This window comes from Jaculus jaculus, chromosome 12 (genome assembly GCF_020740685.1).
Source record: "Jaculus jaculus isolate mJacJac1 chromosome 12, mJacJac1.mat.Y.cur, whole genome shotgun sequence".
Lineage (NCBI taxonomy): Eukaryota > Metazoa > Chordata > Mammalia > Rodentia > Dipodidae > Jaculus > Jaculus jaculus.
The window spans coordinates 30,384,728-30,402,696 of record NC_059113.1 but is presented as its reverse complement, the minus strand read 5'-3'; the positions used below and the strand labels follow the sequence as shown (position 1 = coordinate 30,402,696).

General features: G+C 51.3%; 1 protein-coding gene across 1 annotated transcript; it reads right to left on the bottom strand.

The window, feature by feature from the left end:
* Positions 1-1,297: 1,297 nt before the first annotated feature.
* Natd1 (N-acetyltransferase domain containing 1) lies at positions 1,298-14,386 on the bottom strand. The gene is made up of 3 exons (XM_012951325.2): positions 14,290-14,386; positions 5,383-5,501; positions 1,298-4,657 (listed from the first exon to the last, which is right to left on the bottom strand). The coding sequence occupies exons 1-3, from the start codon at positions 14,384-14,386 to the stop codon at positions 4,541-4,543; spliced, it is 333 nt and encodes a 110-aa protein (XP_012806779.2). The 3' UTR covers positions 1,298-4,540.
* Between the last annotated feature and the right edge of the window lie 3,583 nt (positions 14,387-17,969).

Below are 17,969 nucleotides of genomic sequence, written 5' to 3'. Positions count from 1 at the left end.
GGTTTTCTCTTGGGGAGAGGGGATGCTGGGGCTAGAACCTAGGGCCTGCCACATGCTGGCCAAGTGTTCTACTACTGAGCGACTCTGCAGTCTGATTATCCATTAGGCTTGGCACTATTAGTGGGTGGTCATGTACTGAGCTGTCTCATCGCCTTAGTAGGAACAACATTCCATTTATGCTCATGGTCTATAGCCTTTCTTTCTCCACATCCTAGAGGGGCTGCTGGCTTGCAAACCACATCTGCCAGGGCTTCCAATTCTCACACGAGAAAAGGGACTGGAAGCAGCCAGGAGTTTCTGAATGTGGGTTTATTTTATAGTGACAGGAGTGACCAGCAGGCACATGCCCCCGAGGCTTGTTCAGGAGTTTCTGCCTGGAGCATGGCTTTGGTTGACATTTTCTCTCCATCCAGTCTCAGTGTAACCCGGGTAATCATGCTTACTCTTTTTTTTAACCAGTTTCTATAATGTCTTGTGCACTAAATCCCCCACTTGATGCACCTGAGATGTCTCCATTTTCCTGAGTGCACTGGCTGACGTTGTTGCTGGTAGAAAGACCCTCCCCTTATTTACTTGAGTGAGACAATGGTGTGTGTATGGGTGATCCAGGGTTTCTTGCCATTAGGGAATTAATCCAGGCTGGTTTGTAACTGCTGGACCACCTCCTAGCCCCAGGACTGACTTCTCACGGCTGGGATTGCTTATTTCCTCCAATGGGCTTGAACCCAGGAATGAACTTATTGTTGGGAGAAAATGGACCACTGAGAGTTCACAGCACTTAGTACTGATTTAATCTGAATGTGTTCTCAAATCCTGCATTGGAAACTTAATCCCCAAGCAACAGAGGTGAGAAGCGAGGCCTTTAATAGGTGAGAAGGACTCAGCCCTCCTGCCTGGGCTAGTCATTACTGCATGGGTGGCCTTCTTGTAAAGGGTATGCTCTCTCACAGGCATGCAACCCTGCTCTCCTGCCACCTGCTACTTCACGTTGCAGCAAGAAGCCTCAGGCCGGATGTGGTCTCTTGAGTTTGGGCTTTCCAGCCTCCAGAATGGAAGAAATAAACCTCTGTTGATCACAGGTTGCCCAGTCCCAGAGGTCCCATGTGGCAGCATAAGATAGACAAATACATGCAGCAAAATTTGTGGCACAGCCTAAAAGACCCAGTGGCTGCGACCCTTGGTTGTAGCTATGGCGCCCAAATCTGGACTCTGGTGTGGACTTCTGGCTGCTACTGACACTGAAGGTTCATAGAAGGCACAATCGACCCAGGGTGAAAATAGACAATCAGAGAGTCTCTTTGACAACTAGAAAAGCATCTTTAATATCTTGAAGCCATAGGGTGAATACAACTGAAAACCTTAAATTTGAGTCTGGAGGTTGCAGAGTTGCAAGTTGAATTCACAGCCTCACTAGATTGCTTATGTGAGATCTGGGGCGTTGAGCTGGAAGGAGCGGGACCCTGAGACTAGTGAAAGGACCTCTGAGAGGACTGGAACCAACCGGAGTCCTGATCTGAGGCACAGTGAGTGTGTGGCCAGGTGCTCCAGGAACGTTCCTGTTTAGAAGCCTGGCCTGGCATGAAAGCCAGCCTTCTGCATGCTGGCCAGACATTCTCAACGAACCATGCACCTTATAACTCAAGACAGAACCCCATCTCAGCCCTCCGGAAGGAACAGGAAAGTTTCGTTTACTACTGACACCACCTACCTCCCCAAATAGACATCAGACCACAACACACTGACTTGCGTTCTCCCTAGAGGACAAGAACTAGTCATGGAGCCAGGTTCCTCTGGCCGTGTGGGTGGCAGACTAGATAGATTCCCTCTTGTCTCTTCTGTATGCAGAGCAGACCCAGTAACTGCTGTATTTTAGAGTTGCCATTGAATCAGGTAGGTAAGATTGGGAGGTCCTGTCAGCTATATACTTTTTTTTTTTTTTTTTAGTTTTTCAAGGTAGAGTCTTACTCTGGTCCAGGCCAACTGGAATTCACTATGTAATCTCAGGGTGGCCTCAAACTCATGGCAATCCTCCTACCTTTGTCTCCCAAGTGCTGCTGGGATTAAAGGCGTGTGCCACCATGCCCAACACCTGTTCAATCTTTTGTTAGGGTAGGTACATGAGTCCCTGTTGTGGGGACTAGGAACAGCTCCCTTCCTGGGCAACAGGTAGACTGGTGCTCACTTTGGAAAGTTTGCCACTGTGTCTATGTGGCCTGTGTTTACCCATGCTGGGCCACATCTCCCTGCACTAGGCTAGGAATCCCCAGAGAACTTATTTTTCAAGGTAGATAGCAGTTCATGTGTCAGAGGCTGGTATAATACTGTGGTCTTTTCCAAAAAGAACCCAGTAAACTGTTACCCAGGCAATGGAAGGTAGAAGGGAAAATGGAGCTCAGGCACTGAGGAAGAATACAGATATAAAAATCACCCAGACTGATGCTACCGTCATTCTGGGAAACCTTGGCCAAGCCAAGTCCCCTGTCTACCTTAGCTCTAAGAGGCTGAAGTCTAAGGAGAAGGTTCCCCCTCCACTCTACTTCCCCCTTCTTTCTTCCCCTGACCTCACTGTGCTGTAGCCTTGTGACATACAGCATATCTGTCTATCACACAGTGTGTTGAGAAGTCGCAGCTGAACTGAGAAGGGTCCCTGAACCAGCTCTGGCCCATACCACAGGTGGCAGGTCCAGAATAGGAAAGGCACATGAGTTACTTCCTGTGTAGACTGAGTAAGAGAAGCCCCATGGTGAGACCTGGTCTAATGCAGCAGACTTACTTGCTGGAGGGTCACAAGACCTGGAGTGAGCAGCCCTTGGCCACAGGCTCCTGCAGTGACTCAGAATGGGGAGCAGATGAGGGAAAGGCAGGCAGGTGGGGTAGCACCAGAGCAGCTGGGCTGGAGAGTGCTGTCCCAAGAGATGGGCCCAAGGCATGGTTACTGCAGCACCTTGAGGCTATGGTGCCTCCAGGGTGGAGTCAGTGGCACACCAAGGCAGTGAGAATGCCCAGGCCACACTACAGGGACTTAGGCAAGCAAGCCCACCAAAGAAGCCCCAGCCACTCTTCCCACACAACTTTGATCCTCTCATTCAAGTATCAAGTATATTGTGGACACATGGCCACTACAGGGAATCTGACCGGAATCACCCGCTGTCAGACATAATATGTGGGATCTCAGATTTGACAGAAAGAGTGGAGCTGGGCAACTCTTTTGGCCCTGAGAGTTACTCTTGTATTGGGACTGGGGCATCCAGATGTGAGTCCTCCCTGCCAGCAATGTTTTCCTAAAGGACGGGGCTGTCTCTTGGCCCTCAGTAATGTCCCTGCTGGATAAAACTGAGGAGATGGTGGGAAGGGGTACAGCTGTGATGGGCTCTCTTGGAGGCTGGAGTAGTCACATCAGACACAGGGTAGGAGCTGGGAATTCAGAGGGGAGGGGATACTGACCATGCCATGACCCAGTGGTGTGGCACAGGAACTCTGGGCTCAGGGACCCCTACAAAGGCTGCCCAGTCTCCTGGTGCAGATCTCAGTGTTCCTTTGGTAGGGTAGGAAGGGGCATGAACACAGACAAGGCCTCTGCACAGATGCCTGAGGTGGGCAGGGCCTGAGTCATGACTCAAATGCAGAGGTAAGTGGACGAGAACCCACAGGTGGGGCTAACATGACAGAACAAAATGTATCCTGGGGGCGGTGTGCCAGCCTCCTGCCCCAGCTCCAAGATGACTCCAAGAAAACACTGGCAGATGTGGCTGAAAGGTTGTGAGGGCTGGGATGCTGCGCTGCTCAGCAGTCTACAGGTAGCCTCAGAACCAACTCATGCAGATGGGCCCACAGGGCAACCGGCCCTGGGCTAGGGACTTTGATTTCCCGCAAGGCCCATGCCTAAGAGGCCAACAGATATGGGTACCAAGGAGAGGAAGATACCCCTGCCTGCCTTCCTGCATGTGGGTTCATGTTCGTGCGTGCCTGCATGCGTGTAAGTGTATGTGCACAGTTGGGCCTGGGCCCGAGCTCCATCCACCACGCTTTCACACATCAGGGCGCGTTGCCGTCTGCTGTGACTCTGCTGCCTGCACCAGGGCACAGGGGTCTGAGAAAAAGAAAGGGTTAGTGCTGGTAGTGGCTGAGGCGTGGTGCCCCCACCCTGAGAAGTTGGCACATGAGGTTTCTGTTGCTCCTCTTGGCTCCAGGAGGAGGCAGCAGGGGCCCCACTTCAGCCTCCTGCTGATTAGAGCAGGAACCAGCTAGCCAGGGCCAGATGGGATGCACAGCTGGTGACAACAAGGCCTCTGCAGAGCTGGAGGGTCTTTATGAGAGGGGACCTGGCCCCTTGGCCTGCCCTTTGCTCCACCCTGGACCGCTAAGTATCCTCAGCCAGCAGTTGGGCCCCAGAAGCCTGGACGAGGGCTGCAGATGAGTGTCCTTGCAAAAAAATAACTCTGAGCCTGTCCCAGTGGGAGCAGGTTCCTGAGAGCACATGGGCTGGATGAGACCCACGTGGAAGGCCGGCAGGGCGCGCTCCTGCGCGCAGTGGCCAGGGTCATGGCTGCAGACGCTCCAGATATTGTGGCAGGGGGTTCTCCTTGACGTACTTCTGGATGTACCAGCAGGTGAGGTGGGCCTTCAGGTCCTCCTCCACCACGAAGTCCAAAGCAGCCTGGGCCAGTAGAGGGAGAATGGCAGTCAGCCATAGCTTGCATGGGGACCATGGCCCACTGCTGACTGAGAAGGTGGTTGTCAGCAGCTCCCCCTATTGGTACCCTAGATTCCCTGTGTGGCCACCCTCCCACTTTGCCCAGTGATTGGGTTTCCTCTCTGGTAACTGGGCTAACTCCGGACCAGCTTGCAGCCTGATGTTGTATGAAAGGGCATGAGGTCCAGCAAGCACCACGGGGAGAATGGAGGAGGCCTCCAAGCCTAGTGGAACCAGGAGCGGGAGGGGGCAGGTAAAAGCTAATCTGCTCCAGCTATGCCTGCCTTCAGGGAGCTCAGACCTCTGGCAGGCAGCCTGGGGTTTGAGGTGCTCTGGAGAGGCAGGTGTGGGTACAGACACTGGGCATGAGCACACTGACTTGTACATATATCCCTTTGTTCTTCATTAGGACTTACTAAGCAATCGTTGTGTGCCAGGTCCCAGGCCCCAGGGCAGAATCGGGCTGTGGGGACCCTGGGCCCAGAATGACAGCCACCTGAGGCAAAAGACCTGGGAGGGTGACAAGCAGTGCCCAACGCCCACCCACTGCCAACTGCAATCCCTTGGCCAGGTAGGCTTGTAAGGCTTCTTTGTGCCCATGAGGCCAGCTGGAGCTAGCCACTGGCCCTGTCTCTCCTGCAAGGGAGGGGGAGGGTGACAGCCAGGCCTTGGTCTGCTGCCTACTCTACCTTGGCCAGGTGCTTGGCGATGCCGCGCCCACGGTAGGCGTCGGGGACCTCTGTGTGCTGCAGGTCCACGATGCGCTTGCCCACATACTCGTAGAGCAGGACGGCCCGATCATGACACCCTGCAGTGGGGGAGGGAGACAGCTGAGGTGAGGCCCGCAGAGCCTGCGGCCCGGTTACCAGATGACTGTGGCAGCAGAATTGTGAAAACCCTCTGTGCCTCAGTTTCCACATGCCAGGGCCGAGAGGCATGATGGTGTTTCTAGCAGGGCCCTGCGCGGGGCTCACTAGGGCACTCTGCGACAGGCTCAGTAAAATACCAATCACACGCAATCTGTACACAAGCCTTTGATGTCTTTCCAGGGACCCGCTCCCCACTCCCTGCAGTCTTTGCTCTGTCTCCAACTAACCCCCTCTGGAAGGTCTGGGAGTCTTACGGTCAAACACGGAACATGGGCTACAGACTGGGGCTTAGTAAACCCGTGACCCCAGCAGAGGCAGGACTGAAGAGAGAAGCCAGGATCCCAGCAGAGACATGCAAGCGGAATCAGACGCCAGGCACAGGAAACGGGAACAAATGGGCCTTCACGCCCTCCCAGACACAAAATCCCAATGGCAGACAATGAACTGAAGTTACTCCAATCACAATTTTTGGTTCTCCATCCACCTGCCTACCCACTCATTTATCTATCCACCTACCCACCCCAATGTTTACTGAGGCTCAGGACACGTTCAGGTGCTGGGCATAAAGCAAAAATCAGGACAGACTAAGAGATCTGTTCTCATGGGACTAGAAGGTGAAAAGGGGCTGAACAAGAAAAGTGAGCATGTCGGGCTAGAGAGATGGCTTAGCGGTTAAGCGCTTGCCTGTGAAGCCTAAGGACCCGGGTTCGAGGCTTGGTTCCCCAGGTCCCACATTAGCCAGATGCACAAGGGGGCGCACGCGTCTGGAGTTCGTTTGCAGAGGCTGGAAGCCCTGGCGCGCCCATTCTCTCTCTCTCCCTCTATCTGTCTTTCTCTCTGTGTCTGTCACTCTCAAATAAATAAATAAATAAAAATTTTAAAAAAAAAATAAAAAAAAAAAAAAGAAAAGTGAGCATGTAACTCATCAGAAGAGGTGTGAGAAATCCCCCAGAAACAAGAACACCCAGGGAAAGGCTTGGGGGCAGGAGTGGACCCTCTTGTATGAGAGGCAATGAAGACGTCAGTGTGGCTGCAGCTGCACAGGGGAGTGGAAGGGTACCGATCCGGCACGGAGATGGTGGGGCAGGTCCCACAAGGGGGTGGGGGGTGGGGCTGGAGAGATGGCTTAGTGGTTAAGGCTTTGCCTGCAAAGCCAAAGGACCCACATAAGCCAGATGCAAGATGACACATGTATCTACAGTTTGTCTGCAACAGCTGGAAGCCCTAGCACTCCCATTTTCTCTTTATTTTTAACAATACAGTGGGACCGATCCCATGGTAGAGGACCCCCATGACGGCAACCCAGAGGAAACTCCAGACAACGAACGCAAACGAATGGCTATGAACTTGTGCACACAACTCAGAGGACACAGGGAGACGCCTCAGTGGAACGCTGATGAATATGAAGAGGACACAAGCAGTTACGTGAAAAGAGGACGTCTGGAAAGAAGGGCTGAAGAGAGGGTTCAGCGGTTAAGGTGCCTGCCTGCGAAGTGTACGTAAGGACCTATGTTCAACTCTCCAGAAAATGGTAAGTGATACCAGAGTATTTGTAAGCAAAAGAAGACTAAGGAAACACCAAATATCATAAAATGTGACAGGGATAAACTCATACTTTTCAAGAATAACTCTGAATATTAATAGACTCAACCCTTAAACAAAATAAACAAAGACTGGATCAGAAAACAAGATGTTATTATTGTCTTGAAGAAATTCACCTGATCATCCAAGACAGATGCTACCTAAGTGACAGGATGGAAAAAGATATTTCAAGCAAATGGAACCAGGAAATAAGCAGCTGCTGCCCATCTTAATATCTGACAAGATAAGAGTTAAAACCAAAATTAATCAGAGATTAACAAAGTAACTTCATACTGATTAAGGGAACGATCCACCAAGAGGACATGACAATTCTAAATATATGGGCACCAAAACACGAGTACACCTAATTTTATAAAACAAACTATACTAGACATAAAGTCAAAGATAATTCCTAACACAGTAACAATGGGTAACTCTGACACCCAACTCTCACCAATAGACAGGCCATCTGGCCAACAATTAAGTAGCAGGAGCCGGGAATGGTGGCACATGCTTATAATCCTAGCACTTGAGAGGCACATGTAGGAGGATCACCATGAGTTCAACGCCAACCTGAGATGACATAGTGAATTCCGGTCAGTCTGGACTAGAGCGAGACCCTATCTTGAAAGACCAAATAAAATATAATAAAACAAAACTAAGTACAGTACAGAAACATTGGTGCTAAACAACACTACAGATCAAATGGACATAACAGACGTGTACAGAACATTCCATGCAAACACTACAGAATACACACTCTTCTCAGAAACCCATGGGACTTTCTCTAAAGTAGATGGCATGAGCTGGGCTTCACGGTGCAGGGCCTTTAATGCAGCATGCAGGAGGCAGAGACAGAACTGTAAACTTAATGCAACTGGGATTACACAGTGAGGTCCAGGTCAGCCTGGGCTAGAGAGACCTGACTGTGAAAAAGACAAAATAACAATTGATAATAACGAAATAGATTGCAAATATGACACAAAACAAATATCAACAAATTTAGGAAAACTGAACGCCACATATTTTAAACTGAGTACAATGTAGTAAAACTAGGGATTAATAATAAAAAAACGACAGAACATACACAAATTCCTAGAAATTAAAAAACTCACTATTGAAAAATGAATTGCTCATTGAAGAAATCAAGAATGCAATCAAAAGTTTCTGGAACTGAATAAAAATGAGAAAATAGACATTTAAACCTATGGGACACAATAGAGACAGTCCTAAAAGGAAGACATAGTGTGGTCAGTGGCTACATTATAAAAACACAGAGATCTTCCTTTTATTTGTTGTTTGTATTCAAGATAGAATCTCATCCTAGACCATGCTGGCCTTGAACCACAGTAATCCTCCTACCTGAGTGCTGGGATTAAAGGCAACTGCACAAAGTTCAGCTATTTATTTTATTTTTACTTATTTATTAGAGAGAGAATGCACCAGGGCCTCTACTGCAAACAAACTCCAGACACATGTGTTACCTTGTGCATCTGGCTTATGTGGGTTGTGGTGAGTTGAACCTGGGTCCTTGGGCTTTGCAGTCAAGTGCCTTAATTGCTAAGCCATCTCTTCAACACACACACACACACACACACACACACACACATTTTTTGAGACAGGGTCTCGAAAAAATGAGATGGAGCCAAGGTTGGAGCTGAAGCTCACCTTGATCCCTTTACTTTTTAAGAGTTGTATTTTATGTACTTTAACTCTGTTCCTTCTTTCTGTTGCCCTGTACTATGCCCTTTACTTCCGGCCTCCAGGCAATGAATGCCCTCCCCCTTCAGACTCACAAAGGCCACATCCTTCCCTTGCACTGGTACCCTCTCCTTGGTCTCACTTGTTCTGTGGCTGTGCCCACTGCCCTCATCCAGCCTAGCCTCTGCTACTGTTCACTGTAGTTGTATGACATGGGGCCTGGGCCTGGGCCTGGCTCAGCATCTGCTGGGGTTAATGTGGCTCACTGAGGATGGCTGATCAGAAGGGGGGTGATCTACTTTGTGACTGACCTGGTCACTGGGTGTCCACCATGCTCAGGGTGCATTTGTGGTGCTGGGCGGGCGGGGGGCAGTCTACAAAACCGACACAGCACTGGCTCATGTACTCTGAGGACTATGAAGGGCAAGACAGCAGAGTAGGGAGCAGGTCGGCGGCTGCCGCGAAGAAGTGGGTGTCTGGCTCTTATTCAGAGCTGAAGGAATGAGGAACCCATGAGGAAAGGCGGGGGTGAAAGCACAGGTGGGAACACATACAGAAGCCCTGGGTAGGTTAAGTGTGTGTGTGTGGGGGGGTAGGGTTGTGTAGGATATGTGTGTGTGTGTGGGGGGGGGTAGGGTTGTGTAGGATATGTGTGTGGGGGGGGGAGGGTTAAGTCCTTGACAGCTTGCTCGTGTCTTTTCTTCATTGTTCTCAATCTCATGGAGGCTACCTGCGCTGTGACTGGACCTGCCTCTGGGATTCTCTGCCTAGTCCTTTGGTTCCCAGTAGTCACATAGGCCCAGTCACTACCATGAACTCAGCACCTGGCCCAGAGTAGACACCCAAGACATGTCTGACCCAAACCTGCTGTTTCCTCTACTAGATGCGTGCTGGGACTAGAGGCAGACCTGTGGCTACTGTTTGGCCCAGAATGTTGGCCTTGCTACAGCCAGGCCCCTGTGCCTTCTTCAGCTGGATCCAAAAGCAGCCAAGACCCCGGGGCCCTCTTGCCTCGTCATGCTGCTGCGACCACCGAAGCCTTGGCAGCCTCCCGGGCCTGCTTTCAGATGTGTCCGCTCATACTGTGCTGTCCCCACCGGCATCAGCTGAAGCAGCCACTGGGCTGCTGACCCCTTCACTTGCCACCTCTCTATCCACGGTCTCCCAGGTGGGCCTCTTCTTCCCATCCTCCTATCTCCTCACCTGTGGCTCGTCAAGGGACAAGACACCCAGGTAGCCCCATCAGCCACATCCCACCAGCATCTGCACAGCGGGCCAACGGGCACTGCTACGTGTTCAGCCTTGGCAGGCTCTTCCCTGGACTGGGCTCCAAGTGTCCCAGACCCACTATGTCTGAGCTGGAGCTGGAGGAACCAGTCACGGTACTTCCACGCAGGAGCGGCCTAGGAGGAAAACCACCTGCCTTCGGGCCTGAGCATTGCACTGAGACCACGGGCTGAAACTGGACTGGAGAAAAGTCAAAGACCCTCAGCCTGTCCAGGATTTCTTTACCTCAGGAGGCCAAAGAGCCCAGGCAGATGTCAGGGGAGGTGTCACAGGGAAAGCCAAGGAATAAGATCCTGAGACTGAAGTCTGCAGAACCCCATCCAGCACCAGTGCTAGGGAGAGGACAGTGGGTCAAATGGCTATTGTCCAGCTCTCTAGAGGCTGAGGCAGGAGGACTGCAGCAAGTCCGAGGCCAGCGCAGGCTACATCGCAAGATTCTGTCTCAAAAACAGAAACAAGAGGCCGGGGGTGGTGGTGCACGCCTTTAATCCCAGCACTCAGGAGGCTGAGGTAGGAGGATCATGATGAGTTTGAGGCCAGTCTGAGACTACATAGTGAATTCCAGGTCAGCCTGGGCTGCAGCAAAACCCTATCTTGGGGAGTGGGGTGGTGGTGGTGGTGGTGGTGGTGTGTGTGTGTGTGTGTGTGTGTGTGGTGGAGGGAGGAAACCTGCCCACTGAGCAGATGAGAAGCTGGTGTTGGCTGAAGGACAAGTCGGGCAGAAGGTGTGTGGCGATGGCTTCTTTGAGCACCACCAGTGCAGAGCATGGGTTGGGTGGGGCCACGGGTTAGTGGCTCAGGCACAGGGAGCTAGCACAATGGGTCATTTTGTCCCCACAGGACTTCCAGCCTAACATACCAGGAGGCACATGAGGGTAGCTATTTTCCTGTCTGTCTGATGTCCTCCCTGCTCTAGACTGGCACCATGGGATGCTGTGGATCTAGGGGCTCCTGTAGGGGACATAGTGGAGATGGCTGCTTCCCTGCTCTTCCCTCTCCTCCCCCAGCCGGTGTTTCACACTGGGGCCAGGAGCTGACCCTCAAGAGAAGGGTACTGGGCTCTCAGGCCTGCTGCTCCCAGGGTGCTGGGGGAGGCTAGAAGCAGCTGCTGGTACTCTGGGTCTCAGTCTTCCAATCTGCAAAGTGGAGCTGGAGTGACTCTGGGAGTTGTCATTCTCCTTTCAACAAAGCAGGACCCTTGGCCCTGGCTGAGGGATGGAGAGGGAGGCGTGAGGCAGGGCCTTCTGTTGCTTCCCAACTTCAGATGATAGCACTCAGGGGGAAGACTGAGGCCCCATTCTGGCCTAGCTACTCACCAGCTTTGTGCCTTGGTCTTCCACCTATGAAACGGTGATGACATGGCCAGCAAGTCACACTCTGTCAGCAAGCTTTCAGTGACATCTGTTAGGACTGAGATGTTTCTTCCCAACCCTGCTTACACTGCTTGGACTACAGCAGTAGCCAGCTTACCTGACAGAGCCTCCCCTTAGCAAAGCTTTGGGGTGCCACGTTGATGAATCTGTCCTGTGTTCAGGACTCTTTTGGGCACCCACTGTTTCAAGGGCCAAATTTCTACAAGTTCTCTCTTCCAGGCCCCACGTTACCTGCTGCTTGTGACCTCTTCATCCTATCCACTATCCTCTGTATTCCTCCATCGGTCCCTGCTCCTGGGAACGCACCCCAGGTGCGGCAGTCTGCTCTCGCTGTTCCCTTCACTGGAACCTTCTTTACTACTACTGCTGTTTCTCGCCTCCTCTGGCTCTTTACTTAAATACCACCTTCTTGAACATCTAATGCCAAAGAGCAGTCCTGCTCTGACACACCCTCGCCTGTGCCATCTTAACTCTCAGGAGAGTCCTCATTTCCTATGGTATTATGCAATTGATTTGGGCCCAACCCACAGCCACCCCCCCCCCCACCAGCCTGTCCACTCTCAAGTCCTGAGCATCATGAAGAATGCTCGCACACCACAGGACCCGAATGAATACTGATGGACTGAATGAATCCTAGCTCTTTCCACCTTGAAATCCAAGACCTTGGGCAAGTCATTTCACTTCCTGGTGCCTCAGTCTCCTGTCTGCCAGCGGGAGGAGCAGTTTCCTGTTTTCCTACCCATGGTGGCTGGGAGATAAAGTGATTTCACCAGCACTGAACATCCTGGAACACAAGTGCTTTTTAAAACATCTTCCCTCACTGAGAATCAGAGCCTACAGGAAGCTAGGCAGAGGAGTTCTATGCCAGAGACAGCCTGCAGGGGAAACCTGGGCTCATGAACATGAACGGGCAGCTTAGACTCTCTATTCCCAAGACTCAGCAAGCAATGGAGCTGGCCCTGCCCCAGCTTCGGTGCAGGCAGTAGACCCTCCCAGTTCTGCAGGCCTGGCCCACCTAGACTGTCCATCCCAGCCTGAAACACATACCTGGACCTGCCTGGCTTGGCCTGGCTACCTGGAGGAGGCTCACCCAGGCTGTGCAGCAATGGCTCTGGGAGCTAGGGAGGGACTACTGAGCCCCCCTGCACTTGGTTAGGAGGACCCTGGCTTCATTGTACTTAGCCAAAGAGCAGTGGGTTCCAGAAGGGACAAGTTCATTTGAATGGTCTGCTCACAGCCAGCTCTGGAGGGCCAAACGTTAGCTGGCCCCATATGGAAGAGAAAACCAGAACAAATGTTCCTGTTTTGTGTGTGTGGGTCCGATGGGCTTCCAGAGCTATGGAGAGCCAGAGCCTCTCGGAGTGACTAGGACCTCAAGTGTCACTGCCAGCTGGGCCACCACTAAAAGTGGGACGCACTTCTCCACGGGATGAATGGTGGAGCGCCAGCTAGGCCTACGTTTAAGTCTGACTGTGGTCTTACTGAGGATGGGCAAGTTACTTCCTACCATCCCCACACAGTTTACTTATCTGTAAAGTGAGGTGGTGTGTCACAACACATCACAGGAAAGACACAGCTGCATCACCTGAGGCTGTGGAAATAGTGAGCCCAGCTTGATGACCAGGTGGTGCCAACAGGGAGTCCAGGCCACATTTGTGACCAAGTACAGGTCACAGAAGGCTGGTTCAGGAAGGCAGCTCAAGCAGCATTGTACCTCAGTGCTGCCCAAAGACAAGCTCTTCCTTTCCTGAGCCTTCACCTTTCCTTCTGCAAAATGGGCCTCTAAGAGCCACTGGTGTTCTCTGTGGGCCCAGCTGAGAAGAGTGGGAAACAGAACTCAGGGTCTCTGATTTTGTAATTTATTTTCAACTCTCAGGCCAGCAGGGAGAAGGGGTACTGGCTGGTAAGAATTCTACAGAAGATGAAAGCTTGACTTTTTTGGGGGGTGGGGGAGGGCTTAAAAAATAACTACCAGGTTCTGGAGAGATGGCTCACTGGTTAAGGCACTTGCCTGCAAAGCCTAAGGACCCAGGTTCAATTCCCCAGTACCCCACATAAACCAGATGCACAAGGTGGTACATGCGTCTAGTTTGATTGCGATGGCTTGAGGCCCTGTCAGACCCATTTTTTTCCCTCTCTCTCTGCCTATCTGCCCCTCTCTCTCAAATAAATGAAATATTTTTAAAAAATCTGCAATCTGTCTGATTAGCTCACTTGGTTAAAGCACAGTACTAATAAACAAAACCTGTAATTAAAAATAATATATCCATCTATGTTTAGCAGAACTTGCTGTGTACCATATGTGACATTCTGATCTTTTACAGCGTCCTCAACCTTATCGCCGTTCAGTGCCGTGTGCACTACCTAACTACAGCTAATGTCACTGCAGATTCCAGACACCGAGGCAAACTGGCCAAAGTCTCAGAGCCACCTCCCCCGTCCCCCGCGCCGGCAGAAGCCCCTTATGGTGATCACCCAAGCCCGGGGCAGGATTTCCCAGGGAGCCAGAAAGCAATTGAAAACACCCCCGGGAGGCAGGTCTCCGGGATGCCGGGCAGCAGAGCTCCTCGGGCGCCACACCGGAAGCCGGCGGAGCTAGCAGGTGCCGCTGGCCGTGGGCCGCAGGGGAAGATGCTCCCAAGCCCGCGTCTCTCCAAGGGGCGCGCGGGTCCCGCCCCGGCGAACCCGTCCTGACCCGGGGATTCGTCCGCCCCGAGGGTCCCGCCCCTGCCGCGCGCGCTCGCGCTCGCTCGCTCCCCGGCGCAAACAAAAGACGGCGCGGTACCGTTGAGGCGCACGGAGAACTGGCGGCGCCGGCGGTCGTGCTCCACGCGGATGGGGCCGCCCAGCTCCAGCGCGCTCTGCGACGCCGCGTGCGCCATCGCGCCGGGCCACCGAGCCGAGGACCGCGGGCCGCGGCGCTCGCCGACTGACGCTCTGGGGCGGCGGGCCGCGGGGAGGCGGGCGGGGGGGCGGGGCCGGAAATCAGCTGTGAGTCACGTGCGCCGCCGGGCCCCGGCTGCTTGGATACATTCCTGTGGCCTCTTAAAGGGGCCGCGCCCCTCGCCCGCGCCTTGCCCTGCGACGCAAACGAAACAGCCGCGCTTGTCTTCCTCGCCTTTGCCTCACGAGCAACTTCAGCATCTTCACGCTGGACCCTCTCTCCCCGCCGGGTCAAAAACGGGTCACTACCTGTAGAGAAAAACCTAGCCGCACCCACGACAGCCTCAGTTCGTTAGATAGTGGCTCTGTGCGCGGCCCGTGCAGAGCTGAGCCCTGGTATAAGCAGGCAGGCCCAGGGAGGTGTCACTGGGCTCAGTAGCGATTCTTAACGCAAGCCTGCGACAGAGCTATGCCAACCCTCCCCTGCCCTCCCCACCACCTTACAGACGAGCAAGCAGGGGCCCCAGGGCAGTGGGACGTGTACCTGGCATCACCCTACCTGCGACCCTGTGGGTTGGGTGCTGAGAAATCCTGTCAACCCCAAGCAGCGGTGGTTGCAGGGGAAGGGATTAGCCTCAGACTGGTTTGGGATTGGGAGAAAAGCCATCTCTCTCCCCAAGAAAGGCAGAACAATGTGGGACCCCTGAGGAACTAATCACCGGGAATCAGAGCCTACCTGGAAGCCAGGAAGCCTCTGTAAAGAATATTTGGAAAGTCTCTTTGGGGCATGGAATCACGTCTTTGTTAATTAAAGCGCAAACCTGGGGTGGAGAGATAGCTTAGTGGTTAAGGTGTTTGCCTGCAAAGCCTAAGAACTCAGGTTTGATTCCCCAGAACCCACGTAAGCCAGGAGCTGCACAAGGTGACACATGCATCTGGAGTTGGTTTGCAGAGGCTACAGGCCCTGGGGTGCCCATTGTCTCTCCTTCTCACTCTCCCTTTCTCTCTAATTAATAAATAAAGTGCAAATCTGTTCACATTTCTATGACTACCACACAGATGGACATACAGAAAGCTTCTGTCTTGTTGATCTGTGAGTCTATTCCTCTGTGCTCGTTTACTAGTTTATCCACTCAACTTGTCAATGGGACGATTATGAATACCCGTGTCTTGGGCCCATCGCTTGGAATCTGCAGGACAGCAGTCCTCTGGTATAGCTAGCTCCCTGGAACGGAACAGACTGCTGGGTGGTATAGGGTGGTAATGAGACAGAACTCCACACTGTCACCCTCAGCAGTCTGAGGAGCTTCTTTCATATTTTAGGCAACGCCACTCAGGAAAAACATCCAGGATTTTTTTTTTTTTTCTTCCAGGTAGGGTCTTGATCTATCTCAGGCTGACCTGGAATTCACTATGTAGTCTCAGGCTGGCTTTGAACTCTCAGCCATCCTCATACCTCTGCCTCCCAAGCACTGGGATTTCCGGTGTGCGCCACAATGACCGGCTCAGGATTTGTTTTGTGGCTTTGATGCAGAAAAGAATTTCAGGACTAACCAGTATAAAACAGAATTGGCGTTTATTAAAAATATTTTAATATACATTTTAAGCATGAAGGTTAAGAGAAACAGGAATGTAAGATACACCCCAGTATAGGTGTGTAGGCCTCTCTGAGAAAGTTTCCCAGCATCGGAGTTGCACACGAGGGAGTTGCAATTAAGTGTTCTAGCATTAGCTGTATATACCATTTTGGTGGCTCTCAAGTTTACCTCAAAAAGTTGCTAAGAAGCATGTTTTTTTTTGTGGGGAGGGGGTTCAAGGTAGGGTATCACTCTAGCCCAGGCTAACCTGGAATTCACTATGTTGTCTCAGCTGGCTTTGAACTCACAGCGAACCTCCTACCTCTGCCTCCTAAAAGCTATGATTAAAGGCTGTACCACCATGCCCAGCAAGAAGTGTGTTTTTAGATAGAAAGATGACTCAGCAGTTAAAGGTGCTTGCTTACAAGCCTGCCAACCAGAGTTCGGTTCACTAGCACTCTTGAAAAGCCAGACTTAAAGTGGTGAAGGCATTTGTAATCCCAATGCACCTCTAGCAATGGGAGGCAAATCCAGGGGAATCCAGAAGCTTGTGGGCCAGCTAGACTGGCCTATCCAGTGGCACCAAAACAACCATAAGGAAGACCTTCAAAAGGACTGACAGCCTCTACATGCACACCATGGCATGTGTGGGTGTGCACGCACACACACCTTTTTTTCATTGATAAGTGGGATGATAGAGTAGTTTTGGGATGAGGTTACAATGTGATGAAGTAAAACCAGTAGCCACAAGGATTGCACAAGGGGTTTTGAACATGCAACTTTTTTTGAGTTAAATCTGACTTTTATTTATTTTTTTCTTTTCAATTTTTTTTTTATTAACAACTTCCACGATTATAAAAAATATCCCATGGTAATACCCTCCTTCCCCCTACTTTCCCCTTTGAAACTCCACTCTCCTTCATATCCCCTACCCCTCTCAATTCGTCTCTTTTATTTTTATGTCATGATCTTTTCCTCCTATTATGATGGTCTTGTGTAGGTAGTAGCATCAGGCACTGTGAAGTCATGGGTATCCAGGCCATTTTGTGTCTGGGGGGGGGCATGTTGTAAGGAGTCCTACCCTTCCTTTGGCTCTTACATTCTTTCTGCCACCTCTTCCGAGATAGACCCTGAGGCTTGGAAGGTGTGATAGAGATATTCATTGCTGAGCACTCCTGTCACTTCTTTCCAGCACCATCGAACATGCAATTTTGCATTAAAGGGGTAAAATTCTGGTGAGATTTCTAGAAAATTGTTTACATCTGGGAATCCGGAACAAATGTCTTAAGTAGGTGTAGTTAATTGTGCTGGAATTATCAACATTAAAAAAAAAAACATTTATTTATTTGAGAGACAAAGAGAAAAAGAGGTAGGGGTTTGTGTGTGTGTGGGGGGGAAGTGGAAATGGGCACACCAGGGCCTTTAGCAGCTGCAAGCAAACTCCAGATACATGTGTCACCTTATGCATCTGGCTTACATGGGTCCTGGGAAATCAAACCTGGGTCCTTTGACTTTGCAGGCAAGTGCCTTAACCAGTAAGCCAACTCTCAAGCCTGATTTGTCAACAATTTTTATATGTGTATACAATGTATTTTGATGATAATCAGCTCCTATTATTTTCTCTTTCTCCCTTCTTACTCCCTCCCACTGAACCTTTTCTTCTTCCCAACAAGTCCCTCTTCTGCTTTGATGCTGTGTGTGTGTGTGTGTGTGTGTGTGTGTCCATCCCACTGAGTTTAATTAGGGTGCTAGCATGAACATGGGCATGGTGTTACCTACCAGAGCACATACAGCTTTTCAGTGGTGGCACCACTGAAGAAAATGCCTTTTTGTACTCGTTATCTTCTTGTTGCTGGGACAAAAGTTCTGGCTAAAAGCAGTTTTTTTTTTTTTTTTTTTTTTTTTTTGAGGTAGAGTTTTGCTCTAGTGCAGGTTGACCTGGAATTCACTATGTAGACTCAGGGTGGCCTCGAACTCATGGTGATCCTCCCACCTCTGTCTCCTG